Here is a 15,479-nt window from a genome sequence, read left to right on the forward strand (position 1 = left end):
CTCCTACTCAGAGACCAGTACAGACCCAGTTCAAGAGACACACCAGTCCACTGTCCCAAATGACAACTGTAGTGCATCTGTCACCACTAATTCACAGTCCCAGGAGCGTAAGGTGTCTTCCCTCAAACTAACCCCTGTCACCATCCCTGACCCCCCAGCTCACGGCAACTCTTACCTTGACCCCCAAACTAAGACCCCAGGTTCCCCACCACTCACTCTCCCCCCTCCACAAAAGGGTCCCACCCTGTCTCCACCCCTGACACAGACAGCCTCATTTTCTGTCAACTTGGGCCCGGAGAATCTGAAACATCCAGAGTCTTCAAAAGACACAGTGGAGCTCAAGGTCCCCGATCAAGCCCCAAAACAAACCCCAAGTGCAGGTCCAACCCAGGTGGAGATAACGAAGGCTCCTCCTGCAGTACCGCCAAGACCCTCTGCTGCTCAGCTTTTGGTACATAACTGACTACATACAGTAACAATACAACAAAGGAAAGCAATGATTGTGTCTCACTATAATAAAAACATCCTTGGGTTTTTATCGTGGTGACATCAAGAGTGATTAAAGGGTAACACACTGGCACATGCCATCAATAAAACAAACAGAAAAAGTAGTCAAGATACAGAGGTGCAGTTGTTTTAATGCACGTTATATGCTGCTTGTGTGTGTTGCCCTTGAGTTTGTTAGTCTTGGTGCTGCCATCCAACCCAACAACCAAACTAATTATGGTTCTACATATGTGTGAACTCACACTGTATGCGTGATAACCAACTGTTACTTTTATTTTTACTGTCTGTGTATTTGTTGCCTTCCAGTTTGAACTAACAGAGCCTCTTCAATTCACAGCACTAATCGCGTTTCGGAAGATGATGCTGCAGCCTCGTGACGCCCGGTGTGGTTTCACAACAGCATTTCACCTTCTGTTAGGCTCACGTGTTACTTCCACACATCCTTTGTGACAACGTGGCTAATGAGTAATATCACTAAGCACTCTCCTCCTCTCCTCCTTTTCCAATCAACTCCCTCTCCCTCCAACACCAGGGGCCTCCCTCCCTCGACCCCGCAGCACGGCACTCCCCCTATCGCTGCCACAGCTCAGATTCACTCGACTACCTGTCAGGCCTAATGCCCAAGACTCTATCACCCACCCCATATGTTCCTAGTGGAGCTGGCAGCACAGCTGCTGCAGTCAGCGAGCCAAGCCTTCCCACCGTCAGCAGTGTGAGCACCGGTGGCTGCGTGTCACCCTCGGCTTCCCCTGTGACGGTGTCAGCCCTCAGCCACTACTCGTCGTCCACGGCGGGGCTGCTGGATGAGCTACAGATCTGTAGCCTGGACTCACCTGGCGCCTCACCCACACCATCGCCCACCCTCAGCCATGTCTCTGCCTACACATCCACTGCTGGCCTTGATGATGTGCTAACAACCACTGTGGCCTCCACTGCTGCAGCAGCCACTTTCACTAACGTAATTATCCCAACATGTCACTGCTGTAACACATATCATTACCAAAAACAAATGGTTCCCTCCTTCTCCACACTCATTTGGATGGCTGAAACAGACCTTCACAAAATGTGTTATTACTATCGATTTTTACCTTTCACTAACCACCAACTACAACCTACCTGTCAGATACCAGAAATAAATTCAGCCCACTCTGTTCCCTTATTATGTTAATGTCTGTACTCATTAGAACTATATGTCTTTGTGTGCTTGTCTATGTTTCTCTTTGTTATGCCCTTTTTTGCAATCCAATGCAATCAATCAATACTGTTTCTTAAAGGCCAGTTCACATAAAATATTCATGGTGAAAGAAAACCATTTTTCAGCACTTGTAGCAGAGTGAGAGTGGAAGCTGCTGGCAGCAGGTGACTTGCATCTTGAAAGACAGGTTGAGTGTTTTATAATGTATCATACGTGAGGACTGCAGCAATATTTCCTTTCAGCTTCATCTTCCTGAGAATCAATATAAGGGACCCTGCCAGAGAATTGCACATCTTTATATTATGGCATGCATTTCCACGTGTAGGTTTTTCTTCTCAGTTGTAAGACTGTGATTGAGACTGGATCAGTATGTTAGCAGAGCAGCAGCAGCAGCTTCAGAGCTTTGTCTTTGTCCACACAGGATGTGTTCAGACACAGTATTGATTGCAAGTCAGCACTCAAAGCCTACACTAAAGTTACAGAAATAAATAGACTTGAAGCATAAAACTGTACTATAGGTCGCAGCTGGGCATGTATAGCCTGAGCAAATAAGTCTGTAGAGAGCTGGATTTTTTTAGAGTAGAAACATATCAGTTCCATCAGACACGTATGACCCAGTCAAATAAAAAACAGAGCTGAAACGTCTCCTGTGTAGACAGGCTGTTAGATACACTCACAATAAGGGTTTTCCACCGAGTGTTTGTGTGTTGCTGTAAAGTGTATTCATCACTTTCAGATTGTTGCTTTGCTTGATGGGTACAGTAGTTTTTGGTTTTAGAGTTATCATGAATTTTTAATCTGAACACACAGGCCTTTTAATTAAAATGTTTTTATCCTCTGTCAGATGAAGTCAAATGTTCCTGTGTTGAATGGGAGAGCATTCGACTGAAGAGCCTCCCATTGTAACTGTATCGTGTCCGTTTATCGTTTGTTTATGTCGCAACTAATTTATGATGAACTGTATGTGAATTTGAAAGAGTTGTGTTTGTTTACTGTCACTGTTTTAATCTCTTCTGTCTGTTTTGAAGTGAAGTGATCAATGAGTGCCCCTTACCCTCACTAACTGTTCTTACATTGTACAGTCACAGATTCAGCAGTTCCTAAGAATCATATCAGCCCCAATATCTGTCTACATGTACATTAATTGCCATACCTCTTGAAATGTTAAGTTTTATATCAATATTTTGACTAATAATGGATTCATAAAACTAATCATTCTCTTGTTTCGCTAATTGTTTTTTACATTTACACTCATTATCTAATGTTGTAGGGCAGAGCAGCAACATTCTCCACTATAGCAGATGAACATTTGTACTTTCCTATGCCATTTGTGATTGGAAGTGACTATTTATCTTTGTTTCTGGCTTGTGGGTCACTCCTAGGGTCAGGTCCTCTCTCACGCAATGAATGGAAGTACTAGCCATCCACAGAGGCCCCTCTCTCCCCCGTCCTACCCTCCTCCCCCCGTCTCACTCCACACTGGGCTCCAGAGACAGAGCAGGAGTTCAGGTGAGTCACTGGTCTTTTGTCCCTTTATTTGAGGCGACGACACCACATGTTGCATTGAAACATTCTTGGACAATATCAACATTCATTTGTTATACATGATATTACAAACTGTTTTCAATTAAGTATATGTCAAGAAGGATTAGCAAATTATCATCATGGTTGACCCACATCAATTAGGGTATTAAGGTCACATTTTAAAGCAAACAAAAGAGCTGTTAATCTTCGCTGGCATTGTTGCCCAGAATTTGAATTCCTTTTTGATTATTAGCAGCTACAACTGACAGTGTGTCTTCCTCTTTTCCCTCTTCTTCTTCCTTGTATCCAGAGGGCAGCGAGTCAGTCACCAGAGAGTCTGTGATGTCGGGCCACACCAGCGTCAGCAGCACTGTGCCCATTGCCAGCTTCTCAGAAGAAGAGAAAAAGGTGTCCCTCATTAAAGCTCCTCATTATGAAGGCATCGGCCCCGTGGATGAGTCTGGCATCCCTATTGCCATCCGCACGGTGAGCTGAACTCATTGGTTTGCGGCAGACTGGATCAGTTAGGTACTGTAATGTTGCACGGGAGTGTCTTTTGACCCATTTCTCTTGTGTTGATATGTGATCATGCTCACAAGAGGGGATTACTTTCAGCTGTCAGCAGCTTTTGACTCCATTAAAAGCCTTTTCTTGCTCCCAGTATCTCTGAGTATCTCTTTTACTCGTCCTCTGTGAGCTAGTTATAAAGATGAGCTTAGAAAAGGACTTTACTTTCGTACTGCAAGGTCCTCCTTGCTGCTTACTCGTCAAAGTGTGTGTCTGTGTGTTATCTGTGTTAAGGCTTTTCGTGCCAGTACCACTCAGTTATCCATTTCTTGAAGAGCGGCATTTAAAGGCAGACATGTTAAACCACAGAATGAGTGAGCCAGAGAAAGTAAGAGGAAGAATGAAAGACAGCCAATAAAAGCAGAAGAGAAAAGGTGAAAAGAAAAAAAAACAGCAGAGAAGAAAAACAGATGCTCCTTATTGTGAGCAGACAAACATTTTTGTGGACACTTTATATGGTAGCCATGGAGAGTGAAGTGGTAATTGGCCCGTCTCATGGCCGTGCCAATGCTACATGCTCAGTCACACGCTCTCCTTCACTGTGGAGCCAAACCGCCTCTTCTGTGACCAGAGTCCAGACTCGCTGTTTAGTGCTACTGAATAAAGAGAGGATTAAGTCTCTCTGCCATTTGATAGCTCTTTTTTGAAGTGGCTGTTAGATCTATACTGTATACACAAAGAGACACATACCAGGGTTTCTCCAGCCAGAGCACCTGAAGCTCCTGCTTTGGTTCTGTTCTGCAAAATCAAGCCTGCTGACAATGATTTCTGAAAGAAGGCACAATCACCTTAACATAGCATAGGACGCACTCATACCAAAACCAAATGGTGTAGTAGTTTATCAAGTTACTGATAGCATTGACGTGTCTTTTTGTGAACATGTTGGCTGTATGTTTGGATTTTGTGGCAGTATATATACTGAGTATCCTTAAAAGCTGAAATATGTCCACTTCAACAAATGTAGATTTTATGAGTGATAATGTTTTTCATAGGGATGCACAATTTATCATATCAGCATCGACATTGCAATGTGCATTCACAATAGTCACATCGCAGGATGTGCATTGTCAAGTAGGGCAAATTAACTCAAACTCATCATGCTACATTTTTGTTGCTGCTTGACACAAAAGACATCTGTCTAATATTACATATTGGATACATGGGAGTTTGTTCCTTGAAACACAAATCCTACTGTGATATTGCTCTGCTAGCTACTACAACCAACTAGCTGGACAGTTGAGTGTGTTTTTCTATGAGGGGGATGAGCTTGTCACATTTGATTGGATAAATGTATGTAAACGTCCCTCAAGTGCAGGGAAATCATCAAAAAGTATAATAGTTTTCCAGGAAGGGAAGGGAAAGGGATTTTGATATTAAGTACCCGCATTTAGCATATTAAAGAGAAAAATGTGAGAGAGTGTGTGAGAGAACCAAGCAAATCCACTTTTCACACTTGTTTCTTATCCTTTATAGCTGCTCAATAGAGCAGTTACCTTGAATTAAGTTAAGTAACCTGATGTAAAGGATTCTTGAGAGGATTTTTTTAATCAATCAACATTTCCTAAAGGCAAGTCATGGAGAGTGCGTACAAATGTGATAAATGTATCTTCTAAATAATTTATTCATGTATTTCACCATAAGTTAAATTCTCTGTGAGTGAAAGATGGATCTCAAGAAAAGCTGTTTTTTTTCTCTACTCACTAATGTTCTATAAAATGGTGGGAACCCTCTCTACTTTCTATCTTCAGCTATCCAATTTATGTTGTATTTCACGGCACATTAATCTTTATGGTTATTTCTCTCTTCACAGACGGTGGATAGGCCTAAGGATTGGTACAAAACTATGTTCAAACAGATCCACAAGGTTCACAAAGCAGGTAAGTCTGTACTGAATCACACAGAACAGCAGAAATGTCCCGTTATCTGATGTTTTGATCATCAGACCCTTTTGCAGAATTGGTCATGCATACACGCATGTTTGTAATCTTTGTCTTTGCATGTCGGTTCTTGTTAAACCAAAAGTGCCAGAGCAGCTCTGAGCCAGAACTCATTAGATGAGAGCAAGAGAGTCTGGAGAGGCGGAGAAATTGAGAGAAACCTCTAATAGACGCTGAGCTGTCCTGGGAAATCTGCTCTAATTTTGTGGGCTTGACAGAATCGCACAGTCAGTACAAGGCTTGTTTGTTCATAACTGCTCAGGCTTCTTCTACTGCGCCACACACACATTCACATGCAATTTTTCATTATTCAGTGCGCCTGAAAAACATCTTTATGATGCATCTTGAAGAGTTCCCATGATGAATATTCACATATTCACAAATTCCCTTGAATTTATATAATAGTATTCCAGGAACTCCCTGCAAAAGTGTCGAGAAAATGTGTAGTTTTCTCATTTGCAGAAAACAGCAGCTTTGAATTCAGACTGAATCAAATACTCAAAGTTACACCTAATTATGGTGGACACGCTGCTTCTGTGGGCTGTTATTGTCCTTCTAGTAACTCAACAAAAGACAAATTGGAAAATAGGGCTGCACAGTTAATCAAAATATTATCAAAATCACTCCTACTAATAGTGAATCTTATCGCAGTTGTAATATCGTCAAAATAAATATAAAAAAATAATATATATAAAATAAATAATAAACACGCTGGGCTTGTGGACAAACAGAGAAGTAGTTCATGCTGCTTGGATGGTTTTGATCCCCCCCCCCCCGCTGTGAAAAGTTGCTCAGTTTGTAACTGACTGTATTCAAGCTGACTGAAGGTGCTGTTCTCCCCAGAGAGGAGACTACAAATTTGTACCCTCTATGCTATAAATACTTTATGTGTATCCCAATCACTCTTTGTGCCTTTCTTCTACAGATGATGACTATTCTGACACATACAATGCAACATATGCTGTCATAAACAGTGGTGAGAGATGTTTTTATGTGTGTTATACGATAAGTAATTTCTTCCCAACCCATTTGTCTCCTCCTGTCTGGCTTGCTCTGCTTCATCACTTCTCCCTCCTCTGTCCTGCTCTTAACAGATGACTACAGCCTACAGTCGTCAAACCCCACTATGGCCCATCCTGCTCCCCGGACACATACATACAGGCCTCTCACCAAAAGCCCCTCGGACAATGGAGGGCATCTGGGGCCTCGGGAGCCTTCACCATCCCCTGTACCCCCACCGCCTCCGCCCATGCCATCTCTCCTCCAGCTGAGGGCGAGAGACAGTGACCGCGAGAAAGACTCGCCTGATTCGTAAGAGGAGCTTTGTCTTTTTTTCTTTTTTTTTCATTTATTACACCTCATTAGTTATGCAATACTGGCACCCAGTCAATATTGAAATGTACAAGACCTCATGAATGGGATTGATTGCATCTTATATTTATCTTTTGAATTAACTTTTATTGCTCACATAAAAATTCACACACCATAGATTACATTAAGAAACCTGACCTTTTGCTGGCAGCCCTCAACTGGCTGCAGGAGATCGTTGTTTACATGATCCTAATTAAATCTATGTGAAATATAAATTATAATAGCTAGAACAGTCATTCTTTTTACAATGTAAAGCTAAGGATTTTTGTGTTCTGCCTCATCACATTGTACTTCATTACATAACGTAACGTGCGATGCAAAACGTGGTAACAACAGGTGGTGGCACCAGATGATGCCCTGAAATGGCCCGGGAGATCATTGTTTACATGATCCTGTTTAAAGTTTTCCAAAAAATAAACCATAAAAGCTAGAGCATTCAGGCAGAAAGCCATGGCTTGTGTCTTCCACTTCAGCTCTTTGTCGATGTTGTTTGACGTGATGACGTCATTATGTTACGTTACGATACGTGTGCAGCAAATTGTTGTGACAGCCCACAGTGGTGCCAGTGAGTAGCAGGAGGGGAGCAGAGAAGCAGGTTGATAGTTGTCAGAGAGAGACTGAGAGAAATAGTCAGAGTCAGTACTTTTGAGCATAGTGTATTTTGTAGTTTTGATTATAGTTTTTCTTGTAGTTGTGAGCATATTAAGCATTTGAAGATTCTCAAAAAGAAACAAAAAAAAACAATGTAGGCACAGGTGAAACATTTCTATTGCAGATCAAAACACCTTTATACATTGCTCATAAAATGGATATAATATGTGCATAGTTCAAATAAGTTATGGCATGTTAGGATATATTTTGTTCATGTTTCTACATTTAGAAATCTTTTGGTTCAATATATCTTGTATTTTTGTTTATTAAAATTTGATGAAAAAACATGTAAGATTTTTTTATTTTTCCATTTTTTATTTTTTTTTAATCACCAGGAATGAATGGGGACCTCCCAACAGAAAAGTGGACACACGAAAGTACCGTGCAGAGCCCAAGAGTATTTTTGAGTATGAGCCCGGGAAGTCCTCTATTTTGGAACAGGAAAGACCAGTGAGTATATTTTAAAAATGTTTGTTAAAAGTTGGTAGCCTTCATCATTTTACTGCCTTCCTTCATATTTAACCTGTGAGCCCTGTGAAGTTTATTCTTTATAACATTTAGAAGACGTGATGCTCACTTCCTCAGCCCCAACATCTTGGAAGATTATTTCTATTACTGTATACATTTCTGTTACTATTGTTGTAGTTAATCTTGTTATTGTTTAGTGAAATATTTGTTCCGTTGCTGCTCTGCTTCACTTTGGAGCTAAATAGAAAGTCCATTTCTGAAGAGGAAAACAACCAAACATGAAGCAATATGATGTAAATATGATGCACGGCAGAGAAAGAGCTATAGAATAGAAAAAAAACAAACACATTTCAAAAATTGAGCACATTTACCTTTTTTACCTGCTAGACATTACTGTGTTGATAAATATATTTTCATAATATGGGCTTTTGCTTGGACTTCTTTCCACCAGACACAGTGTGGGCGTTTTAAAAGCGAAGGTTTCCAGCGCTGCATCCTTTAGTGGCTGTGTTGGCTGTTCGCTCTGTGTGGGGTGAATGACAAAGCAGACAGCAGAGATAATTACTGTGTAGAAGGAGGGCAAAAAATAATAGACATGATGTATGTGAGATAAGGACAAGATAATGGAGACCGTGTTATAGAAGTGAAGTCAGTTATGTGGGGAAAGATTGACAAGAGAAGGTTTTTGTCAAGGTTTATTGTAATGACTGCAGAGAGGGAGAGAGCTCTCCTAGGGCAATAATGCATGAGTCAGTTCCTGATGTAGCAATAAAAGGAGAAAGCTGGAGAGAGTAGAAGTGAACCCACGCTGGCTTATCTGCTGTCAGAGACTCTTTATGAATGTACTTTTAGATTTTTTTCTCCAGTCTTCAAGGAAAGAAATGGCACCCAACAAAATCTTGATCTTGAGTTGTTAGATGTCCATTTGGGTAATTATGAGCGACAGTAAACAACAGTGTTTTATCCAGCACTCTATTTGTTTGTTTGTTTCTTTTTTTCTTTTGTGTGTGCATCTACAGTGCTAGTGTGAGCGCTCTAGGTTTAACTTTTTAACAGGATGACTCATTTGTCTCAAAGCCGAATTCTCTTTTTAGCAGGAGACATGTGACACCACAACACCTACAAAACATCTCCTGGCAGTGTTTCAGTTGGCGTGAAAACTCCAGTTTCATGTGGGAACGGGGTTAGAAAGAGCAGACAGTGTAGTAAACCAGCGGTGCATCATTTCTACGGTTGAAACAAAGCTTCTAAAATGAACAAGCCTCTTCACTCTAGTACATGCTGAAGTGTGTAAAAGGAAACAAGTAGAAAGAAAGCTTGTCTTGTTGGAGTTTCAACATTGATTAACATAGATAATTAACTTGATACACAGCAGAAAATATTGTTTTTGCTTATCTGTCTACTTTTTTTGCATGTGAATACTTACATCTTCAAATCAAATCGAAAAACTGTCAGATGGGATGAATCTATCTGCGATACAAAGGAAGAGCTGGGTCTAATAATCCATCGTGTGACATCAGCAGAGATAAGATTTTTGGCTTCCCAAAGGCAATTTGTCCGTCGTTTACATGCTAGGCATTTTATTTTTATTTTATTTTTATTTGACCTTTATTTAGGTAGGTCATTAAGAACAAATTGATATGTACAATGACAGCCTGGCAAAAGGCAAAGCTTCTTGAGGGAAGGGAAGTAAGTGGTAAAACCAAAAATATCAAAGAAAACATCTAAACTTACATACAGTACAAGCACATGACACTGGCATTACATAAATGGAAATTGGTGGATGTTAGACAGTATTTGAACATTGCGTGGCAGCTGACATGCTGCAAAATCAAAGAGACATGTCGGTTCTGAACTCTTAGTGAAATCCGACTTTTAAATACCTCCATTATTAAACATATTGGGTGTTGTTGGGGATGATTACAAGGGTGAGTGATTTGTTTTTATAGCATCTTTCAACAATAGAGTAATTCACAGGAACAGTAACAGAAAGTAATATAGTAAGACACATACCTAAGATTAATAATGAAAAGTTCAGTCATTTTCTTATTTGGAAATATTATCTGTTTGGCCAGTTTAGCGTTTTATGTTTTCCCAGTTCTCTAAGTAATTACTCACAGAACATAATAGCACAAGAGTCATAGTACATTAACGCTGATCAGGTATTTCAGGTTACAATGATGAAAATGTAAAGCAATATGAGCATCACCCGGGGTTATTGGAGGCGATGTTGAATGTGTGCCCTTTTCTCTTCCTAAATGTAATGAGTTCTCCCGGTGAGAATTTAGTGAGCCATCCACTGAGCCCGCACAAAGGTGTGGATAATGAGGTTGGCTGTTAGATATGTAATGCTCAAAGTAGCATGCTGATTTTCATTATCTGTCACCTGTGCTTTGGCTTAGAAATAAGGCAGTGGTAATGTGATTCTGTCATCGGATTCACAGCCCTGTTAATTTATGTGTATGAATTGAATGAATATCTTTTCCAAAGGCCCGAGGTGTTGAAATAGTCTGCCTCTTCAGTCCCTAACGGTGACAAGTGTTGGACTGTGCATGTTAGATAATTTAGTGTAAACAAGTCTAATTACTGTCTGATAATATAGCACTATTACATGCTGTCTGACAAATAACATGGATGCCGTAATGTTTTGGAATAACTGTCAAACCAGTTAAAGTGGTGAAGCACGATTTCTTAGCAGGATTCGTCTGTAAGAAATGGGTTTTCGCATCACTTCTTCGTCCCCATGAGCCAGTCTATATCTTCATCCTGGTTCATCCTGTGCCCATCTCCCTGTGCCACCTTGGCCCATTCCTAACCATGAGGTCCATGTCTCTCTTTGTGTGTCACTTCTTTCCACACTTCCTTTCTTCTGTCTCTTTTCTACCTCCTCTCTCTGTCACTGTCATGCTTTTCCAGACCTATGATGACATAGATTTAGAGAACGAGCCTTGGTATAAGTTCTTTTCCGAGCTGGAGTTTGGGCGGCCGGTAAGTCAGGGCCGTAGCTGCTCCCTGAACCACAACCCTGCCATAGGCATACACCCACTCTCTCCACCCCACCCATGTTTTTTTTAATGTGTACACCAATAGACTGGGTGGGGCTAGTTGTTTGGGCATGTGGTAGTTGTTGGGTGCTGTGACCCCCCACGCTCCCCCCCACCCCTGTGACGGGCTGTGTTATGTCTCTGCGTTGCTGGGTTTTTTGGTCTGGTGGCTAGCAGGCACTGAAATGTCCACACACAAACCTTTATGTATTGAAGTTGTTATTTCCGTTGGTTTCTTATTGGATCTTGTCCAAAAATAAGCAAGAAAATAGGTCAAAAGACTTAAAGCCTCCTTTAGATGCCCCCTATGCTTTAGATGACCTGGTTAAACGGCACAGATCAGTCAATCGATATATCATAACATTTATAAATATGCAAACAATTAGTTTTCTATTGATAAAGACTATCCTTTAGTTCCACATAACAATCTGACTCTGCACAGTTTCTTCATCTCTTGCACATGCTAAAATGTGCGTCAATTAATCAGCCTATTATTAAGCCTATTTATTAATTTATCATTAATTCATTTCTACCAGTATATTTGCTCATCTCCACTCTTGGTGGAGGAATGCTCCTCATAACTTCAAGCTAAATACTTTAGCGCCCTCTGCTGGATGTCAGTTGTAATAACATCCTGGTGGCTCAGGGCAGGGGTTGCCTCTAGCCACAGATCGGGGATCAAATTACCCCAACATGACTGATTTACAAAGTGTCATGAGGACATGCCTCTGTCCATGTCACCATGACATCAGCTGATGATTTGTTGGGCTTATTCGAAATGTTCAGGTGAAAATATCACATCTGGAACTGCCATGACTTCCCACAGTCATGTTGGCCTGTTAGTTGAGATTTCTACCTGCAATATTTTGAATGTTTCACATCACTGAATAAGCCCTTAGAGTGTAGGTGGTTTCCCTACATGCACTGACTGGTCCAGCTGGGACAAACTCTCACAGTATGTTCAGTGTTTGAGTGTTTATTGAGGTGACACAAGAAGTCCTGAGAAGTTTTGACCGACTGAGTGAACACTAGTTTATCTGCACTTTTGTAAACGAGCACTGAATCACAGCATTTGATCGTACAATTCTTTGCACTCAAATAAACACAACACTGCAGCTTGTGCTTCACTCTGCCTTCTGCTTCACAGCTTGCTCTCACACTCTGCATGTGTGTGTGGTACATGGGCACATTTCTGTGTGTGTGTGTGTGTGTTTGTGATATAAAGGTTGGTAGCATCAACATACTGTAGTTAAATTGTTGTTATTATAATATTAGTATCAGAATAAAGCAGCAATAGAATGTGCTTATAAACAAACATGTATTATATGTAGGTGTGTGTGTGTGTGTGTGTGTTTGTATGTAAAAGTGTGTGGAGTGTGTGCACATGTATGCGTTGTACATGTAAAGCACATGTGCAACGTTTGTGAACTAGTCCATCTCTGGTTACTCAGATTCTCTAACGGGTGTCACTCTCTCCACATGTTTCTTGTTTTTTGGTTTCTCCCCATGATGTCACCACTGCTTCTCCTCCTTCACCTCATTTTCACCTTCCTTCTATTCCTCCTCCTCCTCCTCCTCCTGCTCACTACTGCTGCTGCTTGGGGCTCAAGCCTCCTAAAAAACGGCTGGATTATAATCCAGACATCTCCGCTCGCCAGCGCATTGAGGTAATCTCACATTCATGAGTGTTCCAGTATTGTTGTTAATCTCACAATTTCTAACCAATCACAGGAATCAAAATCTATGTTGTGAAGAAAAATGTAAGATATAATTGCTTTAAATGAGTCTAATGTAGGGTGGCAACATTTCAGTGTCCATCCACCCATCCACCGCAAAATGAGTATGATGCTGCTTTTTGAAGACTGTTGACCTTGTAGCTTTAAAATGCCATTCATCTTATTGCTTGGCATTATATGAAATACTGCTGGTTATACCGTATACACTGGTTTTATTTCTTTTCGCTGTCTGCTAACATCTTTCTCCGCTGAAAGTGAGGTCTAGATCTTTTTTTAATCATTAATTTATTGCTTTTATGCATTTAACACAATCTATGTACATGCCTCCTCAATATCACCATTTTTAACAAATTCCAAAAACACCTCCCAAATGTTGTAAAACTCTGAATCTTTTCCAAACTATATAAGGGAGTTTCTGAAGACCCAGACTTGTGTAAAAGTAGTGCTCGCCTACTGTAGTAGACATGGATCAGTCGTTTTTCTTTCTCTATCGGATATTTGACTGGATAAATGCTTATTATATACAGTTTAGGCATGTTTAAGGTTAGGAGATGATGTATTTTGAGAGATAGAGTATATCGGATCACTGAACTCCAAAATCTTTCAATCTCCTTACATTCCCACAAGCACCGATATACCCTGGAAAAAAATGGCTCTTAAAAAATGAGTTAATAAAAGACAATGTTACAAGGTGTGTCTTGCTTGAAACAAGTTAAAGAAAAATCTGCCAATGGAACAAGTCAAATTCACATTCCCATTTATCTCACTGAAATCATGTTTCCATGTTTCCAAAATTATCATGTGATTGCAGTTTATGGTTTAGCCTTTCCTTGAAGAGACTTTGAGGCAGAGGCTATGATAGTGTATCAACCCTTTTTACCACCAAGACCCATTCCAGCTGATCCATGCCAGGTTTTGCAGGGTAACATTTGCCCCCCTGAGCTCAGCTCATAACATCCTTTGCTAGATCACCTTTGCCATCATCCTCCAGAGAAGCCCGAGAGAGCAGAGATATATCTTCGTCACTTACACCGGTATGCCTCTTCTCAGTCAGGTGTGCCATGTGGAACCAGCATCCACCGCACCTTAAGCTGGGGGAGCGATTTAAGAGTGGCACAGCAACAACCGCATGCAGGCTGTGCATTGTGAGCTGCTCTGCCTCGAGTCTTTGTTCTTGCGGAGCTCACTTTTCCCTTTTGTTGTCTGCCCTATTTCAGACATCCCTGCACATCGCTCCTGCTGACAAGGCTCCGGAGAGACCTGCGAGGTAAACTCTGTTTCTTTTATTTTCCTCTGCATCAACCCCTTCCCTCTCCCCCATCCTCTCAGCAGCAGTGGCTCTTGTTGTGATTCAGCAAGGAATCAAAACTGCTCTTTCTTGCCTCCGCTCTGGTGCAAATAGCCTCTGTGCCTTCTATTGAGGATGATTTGCAAGGTTTATTCTTGGTCTTTATTTGCCTTTGTCACTGAAGGCAGGACGCTTTGCATCTCCCTCCCACTAACTGAGCCAGAATAAATTAACCCAGCAAACCTATTGATTCTGCCCTTCACCTCCTCTCCTTCCCTCAACCCCCACTCTTCCTCCTTGTCCTAGTCCCTTTCACCAGCGGCCTGCTTATTCAGTCGCATTCTCCTCGCTGAACAGAAAGGGCAGAAATGGGATGTGATGAATAGGCCATGTAATTCTTTTAAGTGACATTGAGTGGGTTTCCTCTGAATAGAAAGCCCATTACTTTTTAGACATTTTGAATCAGAGAAGTTACGGTAACTCTGTTGTCTCATCTTTCGGACACAAAGATAATGGCCTAATTTATAGTTAGGTGAGCTTGGCTATTCTTAAAAATGCATTACTAATGCCAGACTGTAACATTCTCTCTTTCCATGCATGACTATAAAAACCTTCAGTATAAGTTAGACATGAAAAAAATTGGAAAAGAAACTTCCGCCTTACAGTAACAATAAATGTATAGTTAATTTGTCTTCATCTTTGACTCTTTTCTAAACTAAAGTGTTTCACAGTGTTTTCACTTCATTCAGAGAGGTGATTAAAGATGTGAAACACTATTCACGTTGTCATTATTTATTATATTTTGGTCTATACTAGGCTTGATGATCCAGGAAATAAATTAAAATAGAATATACTCACAAGACACTTGTGGTACCTCAAATTCAATTGACCTGGTGGTAACTGCATTCATCAGTGCATAGTTTTCTGAAAGCAGTTGTCATTGATGTCTGACTGTGTTGCAGTGCTGCCAGCGACTACAGGAAGAGAAGGAAGTCTGAGCCATCAAGTTCCCAAGTGAATGCTCAGTCTCAGAACAGAGCTGCAACTTCCCCTAAACCAGTGGATGCCTACAGACCCAGCAGCAGCCTAAAGAAACCTGTGATTCGTTCCTCACCATCCTCACCCTCCAGAGCCAAAGGTACACACACATACATACAACATCTCCTTTTCACTCGATATTCTTTTCTCTGT

At 41.0% G+C, this 15,479-nt stretch overlaps 1 protein-coding gene across 1 annotated transcript in view; it reads left to right on the forward strand.

The window, feature by feature from the left end:
- Positions 1-15,479, forward strand: part of LOC140994935 (sorbin and SH3 domain-containing protein 2-like) — a 51,565-nt gene that overhangs the window by 23,218 nt on the left and 12,868 nt on the right. The window contains exons 7-17 of the mRNA XM_073464788.1: positions 1,040-1,465; positions 3,085-3,211; positions 3,537-3,712; positions 5,604-5,670; positions 6,656-6,703; positions 6,825-7,041; positions 8,088-8,202; positions 11,137-11,208; positions 12,875-12,931; positions 14,218-14,267; positions 15,251-15,426. Coding sequence (XP_073320889.1) covers positions 1,040-1,465; positions 3,085-3,211; positions 3,537-3,712; positions 5,604-5,670; positions 6,656-6,703; positions 6,825-7,041; positions 8,088-8,202; positions 11,137-11,208; positions 12,875-12,931; positions 14,218-14,267; positions 15,251-15,426 — 1,531 coding nt within the window. The remainder of the gene's footprint in view (positions 1-1,039; positions 1,466-3,084; positions 3,212-3,536; positions 3,713-5,603; positions 5,671-6,655; positions 6,704-6,824; positions 7,042-8,087; positions 8,203-11,136; positions 11,209-12,874; positions 12,932-14,217; positions 14,268-15,250; positions 15,427-15,479) is intronic.

The sequence above is a fragment of the Pagrus major genome, chromosome 1 (assembly GCF_040436345.1).
Source record: "Pagrus major chromosome 1, Pma_NU_1.0".
NCBI lineage: Eukaryota > Metazoa > Chordata > Actinopteri > Spariformes > Sparidae > Pagrus > Pagrus major.